This window comes from Equus caballus, chromosome 16 (genome assembly GCF_041296265.1).
Source record: "Equus caballus isolate H_3958 breed thoroughbred chromosome 16, TB-T2T, whole genome shotgun sequence".
NCBI classification, from domain to species: Eukaryota; Metazoa; Chordata; class Mammalia; order Perissodactyla; family Equidae; genus Equus; species Equus caballus.
Window position 1 is genome coordinate 31,205,304 of NC_091699.1, and position 22,238 is coordinate 31,227,541.

The 22,238-nt window shown below is 40.2% G+C and overlaps 1 protein-coding gene across 3 annotated transcripts in view; it reads left to right on the forward strand.

Moving 5' to 3' along the window:
- The window catches only part of MDFIC2 (MyoD family inhibitor domain containing 2), a 101,454-nt gene extending 97,325 nt beyond the window's left edge, over positions 1-4,129 (forward strand). For 2 of the 3 annotated variants that reach the window (XM_023620089.2, XM_070238611.1), the window contains one exon: positions 1,431-4,129. In XM_023620089.2, the coding sequence (XP_023475857.2) occupies positions 1,431-1,690 (260 nt within the window). In that variant the 3' untranslated portion in view covers positions 1,691-4,129. The remainder of the gene's footprint in view (positions 1-1,430) is intronic. The other variant, XM_070238612.1, reaches the window with a different exon arrangement.
- Positions 4,130-22,238: the final 18,109 nt, after the last annotated feature.

Sequence of the window (22,238 nt, forward strand, 5' to 3'; positions counted from 1 at the left end):
GGGGAGGAAGGAAGATTCCTGTTTACCTACATTCAGGTCTAGCTTTGGGCCTTTGTACAGTGTTTCTAAGAGAAATTAAAATGGCTTTCTTTAAAACATTTTTTCCCTTTCAGAGCAAATTTCCAGGTTCTCCCTTCTCTTAAAGATTAACAAGTATATGAATAATAAAAGAAAAACCGTTTTCTGGAAAACACTGTTAGAAGTAAACCAATGGGGCTCTAAGAACACTTAGAACAGCCTACCACACGACTCAGAGAGCAAGTCTCTCCTATGGGCTCACACAGTCTCAGTCGACTGAAGTCCGAAAACTAAAAGCAAACATTCTTACTGGGAAGAAAAACAAATCCTTATGAAAATCTAACTTTAATCAATTGATAAGCCTATCAAGGAGGAGAAAGTTTGCTCCAATTCATGGTAGAATGTTACCTTCGACCATCGGCTATCTTTAGGATACTGATTTTATTGAATTAGGTGATCTATCATGGGAACATTTGCCACCCTTTACAAAACCTTCACAAGTTTCTGAGACTTTGCTAACTTAAAATAAAAAGAGAAAAGTTATAATTTTAACAAGAGAACTGCTACATCTTCTAACTAATTCCCTTTATGGAAACAAAAAATACAATAATTTATAACCCATCACAGCTGTTTGGCTTGAATTACCAATTACCTTCAATGCCTTAGAGATACTTTTCAGATTTTTGCAAGTGTGCATAGTAAATTTTTAAACCAATTTTCTTAAAGAGGATTGATAAGATTTATACCCTTTTAGGCAAATGATGACATAATTCATTTAACTTGAATATAAAAATCAAGGTTTTACATAACTGGAGGAAAAAGGAGACAGGGATTAAAAATAAAATACAATAAAAATATGATTATTTAAAAAATCATTTATATTAGGTTTCAAAATGTGCTTTTCGCTTGCATTTGAATCTGGGTGTGGCAGATTTGTGGGAATCCACATCAAACAAATAAGAAAGCCTTGTGACAAGAAGCCAGAAATTTGCACAGTCTCTCCTTGTCCCCAACTCTAATTGCTCCTGAAAGCTCCCTGCACTTGGGGAGGACTGGCGATTTTTCAGACAGTTGCAAGCTTTCCAGATAGGTGGCTAATTGTGTGGCTTCCCAGCACCTCTGCAGGCAAAGTAAATACAGGAGTTTAGAAAAGTGACAGCACTTTTTAAATAACCAGATTATGTAGAATCAATAGGAAATGCTCAGCAAGTTAATAAAGCAATTACTTAAGTAGAGTGAGTGCTGGTGTGGGGGAGGGGAGTTTGAGAGGTTAGCGATGTACATAACCCCTAATACGGATAAATAATTAAGAGTTGGCTATGAAGTTATCAAGCATCCCAGCTCACACGCCTGCCCTTCCCCAACACCCCCGTATGTGCCCCTGTTAATTTTCTTTCCTCTTCTTTAAACAGAGGAGTGCGCTTCTCTCATCCTCACCTGTCTGTTTTGCCAGTTTTGGGACTGTCTGCTGATGCTCCCGGATACGTGCGAAACGGTGTGTATCAACCTGTGCTGCCCCTCTCACAGGTATCACCATACCTCAGATGAAAGCCACTCTCGGAATGATTGTAACTGTAACTGTGATGTGGACTGCAGCCTTTTTGAATCTTGCCACGAGACCAGCGAGTGTCTGGAGCTGGCCATGGAGATTTCAGAAATCTGTTACCGCTAGTGCCACGAAGGAACCACGTGCTGGCAGACCCTTTGGCCGCACAGGGAAATTGCATTGCAATGAGACTGTGATTTCCATGTGCTGATCTGTAAGGACTGTACACATTTTTTGGATGCTATCGACCATTTTATTCTGCACCTGTCTAGGAAAGCTAGTATTGTCAACTCAACCGTCTTATTCCAAATTCCACAACCGCATGGCTCGCTGAAAAATAAGATCTTGATCACACGTGATGAACAAATCTTAAAAACCTCTTAAATGCCATAGGTACAAGATGTTTCTTGACTACAAATAGCATGCTAAACACTCTTGTTATTGCGCTCATTGGCTTGCATCATGGATTCAACTTCATTCACAAATTCAGGACAAATTAGTGCATTCTTTTAGAATTGACACACATTAGCTTGTCTTTCTAATGGACTCATGCATAAACATTATGCATTGTTGGTTATTATTAATAATGTATTGTATAACATCATTTTGTAATTAAAAATTTATTTATACAGTCTCTTAAAATTCACTTATATGTACAGTTTAGGTAGGAAAGGGAATTAAATGAATTAGAAACCATGTTCCTGTAATTACAACAGATGTCTCTAAGACATCTCCCGTGAATTTTGAATATGATGTACTTCGAGAAAGTACTGTAATTCTAGATCATATTATTATACTTCTATGACTATGTCATAACAGGTTATGCATATTCTTAATTTGTTACAGAAAGGCTCTTCTTTATTCTAATGAGCATAAATGGGAATTATGTGCAAGTTTCAAGAAAATGACCCCAGATAATCAATTCTTCATTTTCCTCATTTCTGTTGGGTACAATAAGCAAGAGGACATTAAAACAGAATCAGTTCATTTTACTAAACTTTATCATTTGTATAGGCACCCAAAAGAAATACATGTGCAGGGATGTATTCAGCACTGACTTTCCTAATACAGCATGTGCTTCAAAAAGCATAATTTTGTTTTCTTTTTCTGATAATTAAAGTAATTCATAATTATGTTAAGCACTTCTTCATACTTACAAAAACAGTTTTTTAAAGATTTGATTAAAAACTTGGAAAGTGATTTTCAACTCAAACAAATTATAACAAATAATTTGGGAGGAAAACACATGTAGGTTGAAGTTACTCTGGAATCTTCTCTACTTTTGGTAGGCATGACTTTACTCATTAATGTGTGCTTATATATTCCCATGGAGATATCTCAATATATTCATTGAATATAAAAAAGCAGAAGATATCAATATCAAAACAAAGGACATGAAAGTGAAGTAGAGACTAGAAGGAACTTTTTGCAATCTAGGCAAACGACGACAAATTCCAAAATATCTGTTTTTGCCTGACTTTAGTAATTTCAGGCAAAAACACTTGTTTTGTTTCTATAGCAAACTAGCACATTTTTCTGTGCTGCAATAAATTCCTCCAAACATTGAAAATTAGTAACCTTTAAAAAAATATTTTTAAACTGCCTCTAAAAATGTATCTAACTGCTCCTGTCTTGCTCCTGATAGCACAGTGCATCCGTGGTTAATGCCGGCTTCTTGTCTATCATTATTCACAAGCCACAGAGCATGAGAGTGTCCCACCCTCCTTTGGAAAGCAGTCTCTCTGCTTTTCAGAAGCTCAGACAGCTCTATATGCTACGCATGGAACTCGCAGATCCTTAGGAGGGAAAAAAAGTAGAGTCTCAGAAAGGAAGGGAAACTAGGGCTGTTCTTATCCAATATTCTCGTTATTCACAAGAGAAAATAGAGGTCCCAGGAACTGACTTATCCAAGACTGTTTAGTGAGTTAATGGCAGTGTCGGGAACTCTTACTGGAGGTCTAACTTTCTAACTTACAGGGCACTGCTCCATAGTTCTCCACTTCTTAGTCCAGCTGGGACACAGTGGTACGGCTGTTCCAATGGTTCAAATGTTAAATCCCTTAGCCTGGCTCATAAACAGTTGCTACCTTGAACCTCCTTAGTGCTTTCCCCATACTTCCAGAGATCCTGGCCCCTCTCTAAGCACCCACCCCACCTTCCCATGGTTCAGCCATGAAAAGAACCTGCAGAGAGTCTCTGGAATCCTGTCCCAATAATATGGTATCTGGTGTCATTGGTCAAGCCATGCCATACTGGTGTTCAATATTTTGACTATCATCCCCTTATTCTTTCTGGTCTATATACCCTTAAATTGTGCAAAGATTATACATTTCAAATGTGACTTGAATGCTTGTCAATTAGAGACGTAAAAATTGCCAGGTCCTATTTTATAAGGTGGTCAGAATACTACAAGGTCTTTCTGTGGCCTCTCTTTCCATGGTCTATTAACTTGTTCCCCACTTCCAGAATTCACCATGCTATCACAGAAAGGGTCGGTTATACAAAGTGTGAAATTTCTTTTCTTTATAACCAATAATAAAACATCATCCTTTTTGCAAACATGAATGGCTCTTTCAATTGAATTCTTACACAATAAAACACACGCAGCTGGGAAAATACAATTGCAGAGGTAAGACAGATGAAAAAGGAATGTGGTTATTGATTAAATATAAATATCAGAATCTGAGAAAGCTCAATTTTTTTCCGGCAATGATGAAGGCCTGTGATTACAAATAAAGATAATGTTATTCTTTAAGGTGAGCTTATTAGGGAACAGAGTATTCCTATTTAAGGAAGTAGACTAGACAAAAGAGATTTGAGAATATACAACCTTTGTAGGGAGTGGAGAACAGAGATTTTTTTTTCCCATAGCAATATAACCAGATAGTTACATTGTCTTTGCTTTGCTCAATGGATTTTTATAAAACCCTTGCTTCTCTAAAACACTACAAAATATGGAAAGAAATCAAGTTACATTTAACTTGCTAATGAAATTTTCCCACTACATAAGCTGATAGGCCTTCAAAATTAATTATCAATGCTGGACAAAGTTAATATAGTGAAAGTCGCTACAGTTTTTTCCAAGGGAGTAAGAAAACATATTCAGGCAGAGAAATTTTACAAATAGGAAACATCATGTGGTGGAAAATTAGCATTTTTTTCAAGGATAAATGTGTAGGTGGAAGTGTTAGGAGGACAGAATTCTTTATCCAGTGCCTTCAAATCACTCCATCTATAAAATGGAGCAAAAGAATAATATGCACACTTACGTAAATTGGTTTGACTGTAAGACTTTTGCCCATCGCATGCTAAGTTCCTCCAGGCCACACGAACTGATGACCTGTGATGAAATCTAAGTACTTGTTTGTTGGGTGTTCTTTGAAGAAAATATCTGAGTTAAAATCTAAACACTTGCCATATATAGCCTCATGTGAGCTATTTAGAAAGGCAAAGTGGATGCAGAACGATTTTCTAGTGATTATAGTCAACATGGGACTAAAATTGTATCATTGGGCTCCTCTACAGAGGAAGACAGCTCCTCACATTACTGGGAAGGAACCCAGACTGTAGGGAGGGGGTGAGGAGTGGAGGTAGGGGCAGGACCTGCATCATTATTTGCATAAAAGTGCCACCTTCTGGTCTACCATCTTGATAGACTTCACAGTCCTGCTTTTGCCACTATGTCTAAAGTAATGGTTCTCAATTAGGGGTGATTTTGCCCACTCCCTCCTGGAGGGGACATTTGGCAATGTCTGGAGACATATTTGGTTGTCACAATGGAAGGAGGGAGGATGCTAGTAGCATTGAGTGAGTAGAAGCTAGGAATGCTACTAAACATCCTACAATACCCAGGACAACCTCTAACAACAAAGAAAGAGTTCTGAAAGTATTTCTATTAGTCTCCATGAACCATCACCAAACTGACCTTAAAAAACTGTTGGCAACAGGGTTGCCTTATCAATAGATAAAATAAAGGATGCCCAGGTAACTTTGAATTTCAGATAAACAACAAATAACATTTTAATATAAGCATGTCTCAACCATCGCCTGTGACATACTGATGCTACAAAAATGATTCCTCTCTTATCTGAAATTCAAATTGAGCTGGTTGTCCTACATTTCTATTTGCTAAGTCTAGCAGCCCTTGTTCAAAAGACTCCACAATTTGAGAAGGAGTTTATGGAAGTGGCGACCCTTCAACTCCCTCCCTGCCTCCAAGAGAGGAGGAGTTGTTTATCTCTTTGTTCAGAGGTCAGGATGTTCATTGCCCTACATTTTAGCGCAGTGTAATTTAGGTCGGGGGAGCCTGGCTTCAACAGCAGCTCCGAAGCAGGACGCTCTCACTTTCCCTTCTGTCCCAGGCTTACAGAGGGCCTACTGCCTTAGACTAAGTTGGCCACGGCTCCTTCTCTCCGCTTCACATCTCTGTTGGCAACTGAGAAGGCCCCTCAGCCAAGGGCTATCTTTATTCAAGGGGTAGAAAGCAGAAGTCCTCACTTAGGCCTTGACATCTAAACCACATTTTCTGATTCAGTCTTGGTCAGAAAGACCCATCTTGGTTGGTCTGGCACAGCTATAAGGGAGAATTTTCCCTTATCTAGCTACTTTCCTTTCCATAAAGCTCCCTCTGTCAAAGCTCTGTGGGGAAAAGGGGTGAGTAGGAGGGTCAGACTGAGCATTTCTTGGACCTGGATTGCAGTACCACCTCCTAACACTCAACTTCACCGTGCACTCTTGTTACACTGCTAGGAGTGAACCAGAGAACCCAACATCTACCCTTCACCAAATTATTCTTATTTATTTTACAGATGAGAAAAATATCAAGTACAAAATATTTGATTAAGTACTTTATTTACATTATTGCAATTCTCTAAACAGTCCTGTGAAATAGGTTCTATTACTATTCCTCTTTTCCTAGGAGAAATAGAGACAGAGAAATTAAATCACTTGCCCAAGGTCACACACCAAATAAGCAATTGTCACAAGGTTTGAACTCAGATCTGTACAATCCAAAGCCCGTGCTTTGAATCACAAAGTCTAAAAGTTGTACGCACGAAAAATGATCAAATCAAGATAAAGTTCAAGTATTCATTTCTAAAGCAAAAGTAATCAGAAAAATATAATGACTATATTCAAAGGAAACCACTCACTGATAGCAAATGTTTTAAAAGTTGTTATCCTGGGCAATGATTAGAATTGGAAACATCTTCAAAATGCTTTTAAGATATGTAGCCAATAAGTAATAAATGCAAAGTCAATGTATTGCAATTTAATCTTTATGTCACTAGCTTTGCCCCATTCATCTACGGTTCTGAAGGCTTACCTTTTAGCATTCCATTTTAGCAGAGCCACTTTGATCTCTGCCTCAAAGTCCATCCCGCACACAGCACCCAGGCCAGCCCCTCATCAGCATTCCGCGAGAGGTTCTAGGAGCGTAAGTTGTTTTTAATCAGTCAACAACACTACAGTCAACGAAATGCATTCTGATACTTAGACCTTTTATCTCAAAAGCTATGCAGAAACCAAGGTCACAGTAACCTCTTTTATGGTTTATTGTTCCTCAAATGTACTTAGAGTGAATTTACAAAGCCACAACTTATTTTGTGGATACAGAGCTTTCACTAGGTTCAGCACTCTCCAACATCCTCTTTGTTTCCTCTTTCAGCACTTTCTGCCTATGTAGTCCTCATTTAATATCAAGTTCCCGTAAATTTTTAAAAAAATAAAATAAGAATATTGAACACGGGTCTCCGAATAGCTAAGCTACTCATCATTTGTAATTGAGGCTCTTCGGAAAGCTGCATTAACGTTTCGAATCACTTCTGCACAGCTTTGCAATACTGGGTGCAGGTCCCTGCAATGGGGGAGGAAGGCAAGAAGGCAGGATGGTGCCAGTGCTGTCACTCTGCCATTGTTACAATCAAATAATTGCTGATGTGGGCAGGGCAGTAAACCACTCAGCTCAGGAGGTGATTTAGGGAACTACCCCTGGGAGGTGAGGTGGAGACCGGGTTCTACATGTTGGAGAAGGAGCTCAACAGATCCACAGACCTCATGAAATTGTCTCTTAGCTCACATTTTTGATGACTCTCATTTTAAGCAGTAATATGCCTAAATTCATAGTTTTTATCTCCTAGTCACATTTTTACAATAATGTACCAGCAATGTATTAGAAATAATTTGGAGAATAAAGGAGTCTACGTAGCACCAAAAGCCACTGTGCGTGCCACCAATGATACTTGCACAATATACCAGGAAACGCTAGGTTAGATGAAAGCAAGAGGGAGACCAATTAGGTGGCCAGTCAGAAGGCTATTGACCAACTCCAGGCAAGACCTAGCAGAGGCCTGGACTAAGGTGGTGGTTGTGGGGTGAGTGGTTGTGGGGGAGAAAGAAGAGGCAATAGTCATATCTAGAAAGGGCCTTGAATGCTAGTTTGCTGTTGATTTAGGAGCAGATGAAAAGACACTGAGGAGTAGCAGGGGATTATACGATTAAAGTTGTGTGGGAGAAAGACTGACCATGCAGCAGCGCACAAGACAAATTAAGGCAAGGAGAGACTGGAGACTGACAAAGGAGCATTTGCAATAAGGCATGGGGTGATGAAGGCCTGAAATAGGATGGTGACAGCGAAAACAGGAGGAAAGAGATGGATGGGAAAGAAATTAGAAAAGGACCATTAGTCCTTTCTCAAACTCTTCTTATTTTAAGACTCAAATATTCCCTACTGTCTATCACATATATGAGTCATGAAGCCATTATTTTCATTAGGGAAGAAATGAGTTGGGGAGGGGGGGAGTTCTATTCCAAGTGGAAAGTCAAGGTATATTTTTAGCTACATTAAGCCAGCCTTCTGCTGCTCTGCACACTGATGTAATTCCAACATAAAACATAATCTATAATATTCCAGGGGAACAAATCCAATTCTCGGTCATATAAATTTTCATATAAGTCCATCACAATTCATTCCCAAAACATCTCATTCTCTTTGAAAGCTGGAGCTGCAGCAAGTGATCAAAAAGAGTGGTTTAAAATTGCTCTGGAATTTCCAGAGATGCTAAATCTAACTTGCCTGTGGTACAGGACCAATCCCCCAAACTTTAAATCAGAGGTAAAGCATTTTATGCTTTAAAAGATATATTCCTCAAAGTTTATCACAGTGTATTAAAGTCAAATGTGAGTTATCACTTACCAAATCTGGAGCTGATGTCTCCCCTTGATTACCTAGGTAGGCGAGAATAAGTATCTTCCAACCAACATATTTTTTACCTTTTCATCTGCCTCTTGCTATTTGCAATAGAGTGAAAAATAATAGCCAAGGAGTGACTTTGCAGGGTTGGACGAAGTGCAAATCCCATCAGACTATAGCCTAAATTGTATTCCAGGCCTCTGGCAAGTTCTGCTGCATGGAGAAGAATAATGGAAACTGACTTCTCAATAGCTGGATTGGTCCTATAGGAATAATCAGGGAAAATTCATCTGATGAACTTTCAGCACATTTGCATTGGCTTAGAACCCAGTCTATATATTATTGGTCATGGCTGAAATTTCCCTCTCTGCCCTTGCTGAGGGTTTTCTGCATGAGGGAGACCAATGCCATGATCAGGATTCCCCTTGAAACACTAGAGCAAGTGAGCAGAAATTTTATAACTAATACCATTTATACAGGGAAAATCCCTGTCAATTCTCTGGTTTTATCTGTCATAAATGCAGCAACTATTAGTCATTCAAGTTCCCCCTAGGAGCAGAGGGAGGTGGGAGAGTAGAGGACATCCTTTGGTTTAATGTTATCTTAGAAGGGTTAGCTTCTCCGTGAGTGGGGGCCGAATAGTTCCTAGGCACTCTGGACGAGAGGAGCATCCTAAAGATTCACGGTCTTAAGCACTCTCCCTTCTAGTCTTTGGGGTGTTTGTGCTATTAGGAGATGCCTGCTCCAGAATACACTATTATAATGCAAGTATATTCCATGAAAAGACTTCATGTTAGCCTGTCACAGTAGACAAGAAGGTCAAGGTCTACAAACCCTCATGAGTTCAAATCCTGCCTCCAAGTATTTACTACCTAAATGCGTTGAGTTCCTGACTATACCACTCTGAGCCTCAGGTCCCTCATCAATAAAATGTGGTTAATAATACCTACCCTATGGATCCTTGTGAGAAGTAAAAGAGAGAATTCAGCAAAACCTTTAATGTGGGTTTAGTACATGCAGTAAATTTCACTAAATTTCAGCTATAATTATTATTAGTATCACTACCCACTTCATTTGTTTCTATAACACATGAGGAATGTCTGTGCTTTACCTCTGCAATGCTCCACATCATAGCCAGTTTTTAAGACAACCTTTTTCGTTATTCCCTGGTTACTCTCCAGCCAGTGTGCACCTCTAATTCCCGGATCTCTTTATTTTTCCTTCTCTTGTGATACTGTACCCTTCTCTTTCAAGATTAGGATAATACTTACTGCAGTAGGTAAATTTAACCAGCACTTACTTTGTGCCAAGCCCTGTATGAGCAGTCTTTCATGCATTATCTCATCGAATTTCCTCAACAATCTCTGAGGAAGGTATTACCATGCCCATTTTTCTCATGAGGAAAGTGAGACTTGCAGTATTTAAATAACTTTCTAATACCAAGGTCACAGGAGGCAGAGTGGAGATTTGAACTTAGGAGTTTATCTGATTCCAAAGCCCTGGTTCTTAACCACTTAAGCCATAAGACGACCGTGGTTGAAGGCCAGGTTGGCCAATTCAAGACTTTGGGGATTTAAAAAGGGAGGGCAGTGGGAGTGCCTGCCCTTCTCCTCAACCTGATCAGAGGGGCATCAGTGTGAACGCTCAGAGAGCTTGACATGTGCCCTTTGTCTTATGGGAAAGAGATGGACTGCACCAACTCCCACTCAGGAAATCAGAAGGGTGAGCCGTTTGGGCAGCAGAGTGAGGGAGAGTGGCCTTCACCCAGAGAAAGCCTGCCCTCCCAAGTCAGCATGAGCAAGGATTTGTGTGGGTGTTTCAGATGTGAGTGAGGCACATGGGAGAGAGTTGGTCCAAGAGCTACCTCATGTCCTGTCTCATAGGGCCACCCAAAGTGTGTATGAGACTTCAGCAAAAACAAAATTAGGTGTGCAACACCACATCCTGGAGAAATAGGGTTAATTTTTCCAGGTCAAAGAAACTACAGGTGGGAAAACATTCCCTATGATGGGGTCTCTGAAGAACCCACAAAAGACACTATGAATGAAACTGGCACCTTACATATATGCCAGATCCAGAGATGACACTAGCTTGCAAGGGTATCAATCAAATTAGGAGCTTTTTATCTTCTTTCCCCTCCTCTCTCACTTCAACCTGTTCAGCCTGGGGAGAGTCAGCAACCACGGTGTGCAAAGGAGTTCAGAAGGAAAAATGGTAGCCGGAGAAAGAGAAAAGGTCCACATACCTCTCCTCCAGCAGCCAGTTCACACGGCAGTCATCAACTAGAGCGGGAGAAGACACTGGCTGAATGAACCAGAACTATGTATTATTGGTCAAAGTTATGAATTGAGACTGTGTTTATGACTTACAGGTTGTCTAGTTCTGAACAGTAAACAGGATGTCATGGGGCCTCCCTGAGTTTACATCCAAGGGCCAGGGAAGAACTCACTCTGTGGAAAAAATGTAAAGGATGGTGAGAGACAAATATAAAGTTGCTTTTATGATTGTGTGCCGTAAATACTACTTGCTCAACATATTGGTGACATTTGTTTCTTATAACCCCATGAAAGCTTCGTAGGGGCTCTTCTGTGTCGATCATGTCACAACTCAGCCAAGAAAGGGCCAAGAGGTTCAGTTTCTGATTTTCTTCCTAGCCATCCTCTAACTCGCTACTGCCAATTTAATCTCTTCTGACTATTAGGAAACTATTAGTTTTGTCAAAATAAACTATTATTTTTCAAATAAAAATTTTATTATTGAATACGAGGAGAACATTATCAGGATTTTTCTTTTCCAATGGATGAACATATGGTCATACAAGGTAAGCAAAACTGTAGTATTAACAAATCCTCTGCTTATTAGAGTATACGAAGCTTTGTATAACATACCTTGTGATGAGGAAAGGATCTATCTGTGTTTCAGGTGGGAGTACTGAGATGATGATGGAGTGAAGGGGCCTCTGCAGGTGGTATCACAAGCTCCTGGCATCATTGAGTCAGGACTATGGCACCACCTACTTGAATGTCCCATGGAAGAGTTTAAAATAGAAGTAAGTTGACTTTTGGTGCTATGTTCTGGATCTGCCAGAATTGATTCTTTTTTGGGATTTTTTTGCTGAGAAAGATTCACCCTGAGCTAACATCTGTTGCCCATCTTCTCTCTCTTTTTTCCTCCCCAGTGTCCCAGTACATAGTTGTATATATTCTAGTTGTAAGTCCTTCTAGTTCTTCTATGCGAGTTGCTACCACAGCATGGCTACTGACAGATGAGCGGTGTGGTTCCACGCCTGGGAACTCAACCCAGGCTGCCGCAGTGTAACATGCCGAACTTTAACCACTAGACCATCAGGGCTGACTCAAAACTTGATTCTTTTACTTGCCACGAAAAGGGAGTTTTCAAAAAGCAGGTGCCAGAGACACCCCAGAGGTTCTTCATGCTTTCCGTTGTCCTGTAAAGCTTATACTATCTCTAGATATTCTCTACAAGGTTTTCAATCCTCTGTCTAGAGGTGGGTGGGAAATTTCAATTACTGGAGAGTTCTAGGCTCTGAAGATTGTGTGGCCCCATAATTAGAGGGGAGAAAAGACAAAATGAACATTCACAGCTACAGCTGACCACCTGTATGAAACCTTTAAGTGAACCTTCCAGCAGGTGGAAGGGGTGTTCTGAGCCTTTTCATTATGTTCCCTGTGGTTAGGTGTGTGCCATGGGTGAAATTTCAATATGGCCCCCCCCTTTGGTGGTAAAATCCAATTAAGGCTTTCTTTGGGATGAAGGCAGATCCACATTTGTGGGGCTTGATGTTTAAAACTTGGGACAACCTCTTTAAGAATCATGAATACAAAAATATCCTGGCCTTGCAATTTTACAAAAACATATTAGCACGTTGAAAGTGGCTCAGCACAAGCAAGGATCCTGGAAGCTTAAGTTTCATTAGCTTCAAAGTAAATAACTTCTGTTTGGAAGACAATAGAACAAATTCTCCTGCCATTTATTGATGGAGACGTCGAATCAGAAAGGACTTCAGCAGGGGATCTGCATGTGTTCCCATTCTCCTTTGGCGTAGACAGTTCTGTCCTCCAGGACAAGGGCACAGCAAACCTGGCACATCGTGCTTCAGAACAGGACCCCAGGCATCAGTCTCATCTGACAACTTGAGAAGTAAAATACAATGCGCCAAGAGGTGTCTCCGGCTCCTGTTCAGGATTCTTCCCAAGGATTCCCCATAAAGGTGACATAATTGCACATAGTTATTCCAGCAAGTGCTTACAGCTAAATTATTCAGTGGGAGCTGAGACTCCAAATTTCAGTTTTAACTTACCCTACCGTTTTCATTTCTTCTTTTCCATCTTTAATTTATGGTTGTCTAAAAATCTAATTAGTTATTAATCCTTAGGAATTATGTGCTACAAGCATGATAAGAAACCAAAGAGGACTAAAGAGAGGAAAAAAGAAGAAGAGTCAACTGTGAAAAAATTCATTCATAGTGAACTTCTACAGAGGTGGGGGCTTAGCCACAATTACTCTAAATACAATTTAAAAAGTGAAACCCTTCTTTAGCTAAGCGATAGTATTCCAGCATCTCCCTAAGGCTGTTTGGCAGCACAGGAATTTCAAGCAGATGCTTTGCGGAAGAAGCATTCTAAGATCAATGGTATAATATTGCTCCTGCTTGGAGGCTCATAGGGCATACTAAAGGCTCTGAGAAGTCCTGCAGTAAAAATAATCTGTATAAATATACTTAACTCAGCATTTTCCAAACATATATTAAATAAAGAAGCCTGCCTATTATTAAGGGCAAATGTATTTGAAACATTGGTTGAAGTATTTATTTAATGTTTTTAAAGCATACAGATGATGCACTTCATTGGGTATTGCAATTCTTTTAGATAATTGTACAAGACAGTTTTTCAGAGAAAATCAAATGACCCACCCCATCTTTGTAACCACACTGCTTCAAATAGGAATCTGCACCAACATGGAGCATCCATCTGCTTTAGCTCACAGAACTAAAATTTGGGAATCTTTTCAATATGACATCCAAAAGAAGATTTTGATTCTGCCACGGGGAAATAGTGACACTCTCTTTTCTTATCTTTCTCTTTGTTTCATGGTATGCAACTTGCTCTCCCCTCCTCAGCCTCTCCATGCCTCTAAGTATATATCTACGCTCTTATTATTTTTTCTTTTAACTGCTCTCAATTTAAGAATTGGCAAAATGCTCATTTATTTACTAATGTAATTCGTAAGAATAGAATGGAGTCACAACTTTGGGGAGTTTCATTCACATTATGCCACTTATGTGATAACTAGCTTGTTTCAAGATGGCCCCCAGCTTTTCACACAATCCCGACATCCTAGGGTATACTGGATACCTGCTGGCTTTCAGAGAAAGCTGCTCCCCAAATAATAAAGAACCTGTAAACTTCCATATTAGCTAATTCGTTGTCAGAGATTCAGTCGCATATTCAATAATTCATCTGTTTGAAAAAGAAATTAGTCTTGACCTCTGAGAAGCACCTCACCCCTGGGGTATCGGGATTGTTTGCAATTTCATTCCAGGGTAAACGCGGAGAACAGAGAAGTGGGTGCCACACTCACTCTGGGAATTGTGGAACATTTTGTTCATGGTTTCCAAAAACTAAAAAGGACCAGACAAATAAATCTATAATGCATGTTCATAATAATCTCTTTGGGCAAGTCATTTAAATTTTCTAAGCCTCAGTTTGCTCACCAGGAACATGGAGATCATACTCATCCCTCATAGTTATAATAAAATGAAAAAGTGCGTGGGAAGCGTTTAGGAGAGTGACTGACACATAGCGAGTATTCAATAAAGAATAACCATTATTTAAATCCAGAGGCCTGAGGAGGACTCAACCCTGCTTTTCCCTAAACTGTCAGAGTAAGACGGACTTTTCATGTTCAAGTTTCAGTTTTGATTAACTTTCATGTTGGAGTCTTTTTCTTTTGCATCATTAATACATAGTTACCAATTAGTTATTAGTCCTTTGAAATTATGAGCCATAGCCTGATAAGGAACCAAAAAAGGCTACAGAGAGGGAGAAAGACGAATCGTTAACTATTAAATGTTCATTCATAATGAACTTGTATGTAGGTGGGAGCTAAGCCACAATTGTCCTAAATTAGCGAGAAATTTACATCACCGAGAACCACTCTGCCATCTCCATTACTTGGAACTGTTAGATTTATGTTTGAGTAAAATTGAGCTAAATTGGGCTAAAGTCACATTTGGGGGCCTCACTATAAATTAGCCTGTGAAATCATTGAGATGGAGGTGAAATTTCCAAAAGCTTAGTCTTCGTGGGGAAAATGAACAGACCAACAATTCCTTAGCGTTAGCTCCGCCCCTTTCCAATCTGTTACTTTTACGTCCAACGTCAAAGGCAAGCTCTCCTCATTCCAATTGTACCCTGAACGCTCTCCGCCGTAAAATACGGTTTAAAGGCCAGCTGCAGTGTGGAGCCTTTTCTCGGAGCCTACAGTTTCAAACAAACGACTGGGCAGAAGCCAGGATCTATATGGGCTCACGAAGACTGTAAAACATTTGGTGCCGAGTGGAAAAAGACGCCTGTGAGCTCTGCCAGACGTTTTCAGCTTTCTTGCACCTGTGCCAAGTGTTTTTCAGCTCCCCTACCCCTTCCTTTTGAAGGGGGGTGCGGGGCGGGTGTTGGGGAGATAAGCAAGCTTTCTGAGGGCATATGCCATGGGAATTGAAAAACTTGTTACCGCCATTAGACACTCGTTCCTGCCCAGGCCCCCTTCTGAAGGCAAAATGAGGACCTCTAGCCAATCTTGATAGTGGAATTCGGAGCATCTGAGCCTCCTTGACATTCATCTCATCCCATCGTCCGTCACCGTGGATTCTGAAGCCCACCTCCTCCCCTGCCCCATCCCGGCTATCTGTCTCATCTCTCTTTCTTGAACTCTCAGATGAATCACCCCTGCCCATCGTCGACACCAAATTGCCAATTATTTCAAGGAAATAATTTGCACGTTGAGACAGTTTGTAACATGCAAAAATATGTGTGGAAGAAAGTATATGTTTCTTAAGGGAAGAACACCCAAAATGTTTTCGGATGAAAGTGTGAAAATGTCTAAACATAGATGACATGATACAGATCATGAGAAAGTCAATTTGAAATTATCCTGGAACCTTGCGATAATGTTTTCAAAAGAAGGAGAATTCATGGGAAGGGAGCTCCCCCTCGGACCCTGCACGGTGGTATCGAATATAAAGAGTTGCCCAGGAGTGTGTTTCCTCCCATGCGCCGTCTCAGTTAATTCAACAAGGTAGGGGTGTGAGGTTTCTTATTGTCCCTATTTATAGACAAGAAAACTGAGGGTTAAGAAGGTTAAGTATAATCAAGTCACACTCCTAGGAGGCAGGGCTTGGATGTGATCCCTGGTCTCGTTGTCTTTCAGCTCTCAAATACTGTTAGGCTGGCCATGTTCCTCTCCAAGAGAAGCCCCTTCAGCTCTTGCAGTGGTTGATGCAAGAAAAATCACACTTAGAGATTCATTCCTTTGGCATCAACTTGGATCTCTGTTAAGATATAAATGTTCTCTTAAGACAAAATATACAGCTTCATCAGCCACTTTACCTTATCAGGAGTGAAAAAATGGAGTCCTTCTCTCTGGGAGTGTTTCAATAGATAGAGAGGGCAGAAGCATCGTTGGGCTTCTACATATTGGAATGGAACAAGAGGACAGCAGCTGCTGGTGGGATCATGGTGCCAACGAAGTCCTAAAAATGTAAACTGCAACTTGGTCACCTCCTTGCTTAATACCTCAAGGTTCATGCATTGTTCCCCTGATGAGTTCCAAGCTCTTCACCATGATTTGCACCATGATCTTTGCACAAAGCTTCCAGCCTTAGCAGGACCGCAGTCAGTTCCCCCAACACAAGGAGTTCTTTTCTACCGCAGGCCGTTTGCTTTTGCTGTTCCTTCGTCTGGCTAGCTCCAAATCACTCTTCAACTCACTGATTTGGGTCTCTTCCCCCCTGAAACCTCCATTTAGATGAGGAGGCCTTTGTTTCTCTTAGCACCTTTTAGGTATATAAAAGGTATGTAAAGGAGAGTCTGGACTGTAAAAAGGCTAAGGTATTAGATATCTATTTTCTAAGGCCCAGTTGTTATATAACATATATATGTATATATAACACCTATATTAGTATGTATATAGGTGTTATATATACTGCCTATATATAGTGTGTATGTTATATGTAATATATACATATATATTAATAACTATCAACTTGATTATTATTTTGTTATAATTTTTTTATTACTGTTATTGGAATAGTCCCCATTGACCTGAGAACTTGTTATGTGCTAGGCACTGGCCTAAGGAATTCATATATATTGTTTAGTTCAATCTTCATTAAAAAAATACATTAAAAGGTATTACTGCTCTCATTTTACATTTGAAGAATTAGGGCTTAGAACAGTTACGATATCTGACTGAGATTTCTTAGACCCAAGATTAAAATCTAAGTTTATTCAAAATCACTTATCATCAAAGACAACTGACTTCCAGTTCGTTATTCCATCACTCAGACCCTCAAAAGAAAGCAAAATACAAAACTCTCTCCTCTTTATCCATCTTTTCTCTTCTTGCATGCACATACACACACAAATACACCAAACTTAAGTAAAACAACAAAAATCTGTTCCATGATGAGAGAAAAACAAAAAGCAGGACGATGAAGGCCTCAGTACTGTTGAAACGGTCCGCTGAGCATCTTGTTGCCATAGCCATCCATCCACTCCAGAAGTACATCTTCCTTGTGATTTGAGCTTTTCCCTAAAAACTTCTGGACATAGCCAGCCTGTCGCTTTAGCCCAAGAGTTCAAGCAGAAGCCCATTAGCCCCATTCAGAGATAACAGAGGGTATTCCAACGCGCACCAGGCGGTTCAGTGAGCTCTAAGTTTTCCTCCAGCTCTGAGACACAGTCCTTCTCATTTACAAGTAGAGACTTGCTTAAAAGCAAAGCCCTGAGCTGGTGGGTAAAGGTCCTAGTGATACTGGCCTTCAGCAAATAAGTCGGCCTCAATAAACCGAGGTATTGGATGCCATTAGGCGGGTACTCAGGATGGTGTTTTGGCCGGTTGGTGGAGACCGGGCGGCGGCCAAGGGCAGTTGAGTGGACAAGATACTGGGCAGCCCTTCCCTTGCAGCCCCAGCAACTCTCCTTCTCTCTGTCTTAGGTACCGTGGTCCCACATATGACCTCATTTCCATTCATCTTAACATTCACTCAACACACACCAAAAGTACAGTGTATTGAGTACAATGCTGCAGACAACATTTACGTGCCTAAAAATGTCCCTTCTAAAAAGAAGGGGAGCGAGGGTTTGGGAAGGGAGAGGGAGAAAGAGAGAAAGGAAAGAAAACAGAGAGCAGCCGCAAGGGTGGGCACCATGGGTCTAGAAGAATTCGGATAATCCTTCCAGTTTAGACGTTCTAAATTTCATCCTCACTTAATCTCCTGTACCTCAATATCCCCATCTTTAAAATGGGAGTAATTACCCTGCCTTCTTCATGAGCTTGTTGTGATGTGTGGTGTCAGAAGAAAAAACATCGGATGAAACTGCTCTATCTGCTGTCAAGTTCTTATTATCGCTCCATGAGCGACTCAAAAATCATTTTTCCTAGGGAGGCATCTAATCTTTTCACATGACGCAATTAGGGAAGAATTCTAAAGGCCTCCCCAGTCATATTTGCAGAGCTGGAAACTCTCGGCAAATGCTTCCTGCACGGTGCCATGGCCCAGTGGCGAAACATCAGCCCCTTCTCGATGTAATGTATTTCTTTGGGTTGCAGTGACTCTTCCACTAACAGGCAGAGGTGCATTAGTGGGAGATTTATGCTAATATCTCAGCCGTGGAAATCATGAGGCTCACTATATTCTCATTCAGTCCGAGACAAGTAGCCAGGGTATGTCCTTTAACAGGATTTCCAGGAAGGATACTGCAGCTTAAGAAATGCTGATTTGCTGGCATTTATATATTCCAGGAAGAGGGCTGTCTTAAGTGTATCAGAGCCTAGGGCAGAAAATTATTTTAATACCCCCTCCTCCCTCCACACATCCCCAGCATAAGAGAAGAGCAGAAAATATCCTTTGGCTACGAAAATGCTGGCATTGGAGAAGCGCCTGGAACTGTTTTTGAAGAGCCCTCATAAGACAATAGGACAATTGGGGGTGCTATCCATCCCAGCAACTGCTCCTAGGATGGCCCTGCCAGCATGTGTACCGGCCAACTGGTTCATCTTGCTAACTATAAAGCTCAGCATATGGGGAGGGAGTGTTTATAGATATATACATACACCATACATTTTTCACAGCAAGTACATATAGAGACCATCCAACTGTATATTTTGCAGACATACAAACACGCACATATATTGCCCATATGTTCAAACAATTTTTAAGCTATAGCATGAACAAATAAGGATCTCTTTCTACTAAAAGTTGCTCAAGGTGCCATAGTAGATACTTTAGAGCACACATTTTAAAGACAAACAGAAGTGGGTGTGAATTCCAGCATTACCTTTTCTGCCTATGTGACTTCTTCTATACAGTGGGAATAATACTGGGGTCTTCCTCATGGTGTAAGTGTGAGGACTACATGGGATTATGCATGCAAAGCACTTAGCACATGGTCAAGGGCAAGGGAAACTCTCAGTAAATGTTAGTATTGTTAATACCAGATACCGTACCAGGTTGTGACCACCAAAACTCTTTCAGATCCAAGAGGGGTCAAAACAAATGGCAAGATATTATACAGTGTCCATCTGGAGCCTTCGACAACTTAGTGTCCCTCCTGTAGGTCTCACTACACCGCAGGCACACATCTATCATTGTACTTACCCTATTGTAGATCTCTCTCTTCATTAGACTATGACCTTCTTGAAGTCAAGAACAACGTATTTTTCATCTTTGTCTGCCCATCTTCTGGACCAGAGACTGGTTCCTTGTAGGTGCTTAATAAATGCTGATTGAACAAACTATTGTGAATGATGACACCCCCTATGCAGAAAGAACTGCCAGTGGGAAGTGCGAGATTTGGTTAGTCAGAGAGATGTACAAATATAAATTATCACAGTAAAAGCTGATCTCTTAAACAAAGAAGTCCAGAAAAAGCAAAAGAGTGGAAGAAAAGACATATTCCCTTTAGACACTTTTTTCACTGAGAATACATAGATGTCCATATTTTCCCTAATCTTTTAGGATAATGCCAAAGGACAAGTGGCTGTTTGTTGAAGTCTGGCATCATTTTACTTGCATTTCCTGCCTCCTTAGTGCATAACCTAAAGTTTTCAGCCTTAGCTCTCAAAGCAAGGATCTTATAGATCCTTTAAAAAAACCTGTGTGAAGAATTCTTCTACATATTTATGGTACTCAAACCCCCAGGCCTTTTTAGTCTTCTTGTCCACCTAATTGGAGAGAAATTTTAAATTTAAGCCCTTAGCAAACCTTTCCATAATATGTAACTTTGTTTTTAGGGAAAAAAAATCTTTTCATGCTTTTATTTTATCAGTTTATGTAATATTTAATTAGTTACGTATATAACAAGTACCTTAGGCACTAACAGATTTGGGAATGTAGTCAGCTGATTCTGACTCTTGTTAGTATACATATTAAATGATAGGGGTATTAGAATAGCTTAGTCATTCCAAGTGATCAGAGTTATGTTTTCCAGAAGAAATAGAGAATTACTAGTCTGGAAGGTTGCTTAAGTCGGGGTCAGATATGAAAGCTTTTGTTTAATTATCTTTAGGACAATTCATAAAACATCTCTTTTGGGGGGAGTTGGAAAGAAGAAGAAAATTCCAAATTTCACATTACAGAAATATTTTTTAAATCATGTCAGGCCAAGGCATTGATGAACAATTGCTAAGGCTAAATTCTCAAAGGGTGATATCATCATATACAGTGAGTCCATGTTACCCACACAAGATACTTCTGCTTTTCTTCCTTCTCTGATGACTTTGGCATAACCAAGACTTACAGGGTTCCCTTCCAGCACATCTCCCCAGTTCCCCCTGAGCAATGAGAATTTTACCAAATGGCCTTTTGTAGGTATAGTGCTGTGAAGTGCAAATGGTTTGAAGATCCCTACACCCCCAACTCTACCTCCCTGATTTGCCTACTCCTAAATTTCACCTAAGGAAATATATTAAGGCATGATGAAAGCAATGAACGTCTTTTCCATTCCATTTGTAAATATTTTGTGTCTTGGTGAATTCGGTGAACTCAAATTCTTACCTGAAGTGTGAATCCCTAATGCACGAGGGTATGAGGACTATGCTGAATTTGAGTCTTGGAGCAGGGACAGGAATGTCTCTGGATGAAATGTGCTCTTGAATGGCAAACAATAAAAAGTCAAGCCTAATTACTATGTGCAAAGGTGTTTTGGGGGCCCATGTAAGGAGCAACCATGAATCGTCAAGGCACCCCATCTTCAAACTAACTTTCTCCTAGCGGGACCCAGGACCCAAATTTTTACCACTATCAGAAGGGAGTTTTATGCCAAGAGTTCCTTATTACAATGCAGTAATCCGAAGAAGGCTATCGTATTGTCTTTCCAAACCATTATCACCTCATCAGAAATTCATTATCCAGTCATTTGGCAGAGTTTCTGGAGGAGATTGCAGAGGGAGTGGGGCTAAAGAAAGGATAAATCCAAATCCTTGGATAATATCTATGAGGTCTCAGCCTTTATTTATTTATTACTTATTTATTTAAGTGCACTACATTTGTGGATCAGGGTTGGCTCCCAAATATCCACTTCCCTAAGGTGGACACTATGAGTTGTCTTTCCAGATCTCTTCTTTCCACCTCTCTCCTTGAACTCTAATTTCAGTCATCGTCCTCTTGTCTCTCATATGGGTCACGTGATCCATGGGACTCAGGTGAAGCTTCAGGTCTAGAGCCTGATAAACATGAGCCAATCAATGTGAGGCATTTCCCTGGTAACTCTAATTGGTCCAAGGGTGGCCAGGTGATCTCAACTGACCCAGTCAGACTGAAAGAAAGGACATACCTATTAGGCTAAGGGGAGAAGTACTCTTTCTCACTTTCATTTGGCATGAATCAGGAAGTAAGGTGTCTTGGTTGTTATTGACAGCCAATTGATGGCCATGATTAAATCAATGCCTATCTATACTCATGGCATTGGCAGAGAAGAGATGAAAAGAACTAAGGTCCCTAATATTGTTAAACCACTGTGTCAACTAAAAAGCAAATCTATTCATCTCTAGACTCTCTAAGTGAGATAACAAATTTCCTTATACTTAAGCCAATTAAACACCAGCTTTTGTGATATAAAAGGAACACTACTGCATTAAGTGTCCCTATTGATTTTAAGATGTATTTCAATTTAAAAACATTATAATATATATAGGAAAGGGGGGGTGTAGAATTTGGGAAATAAGCTATAATACAAAAATATGTTA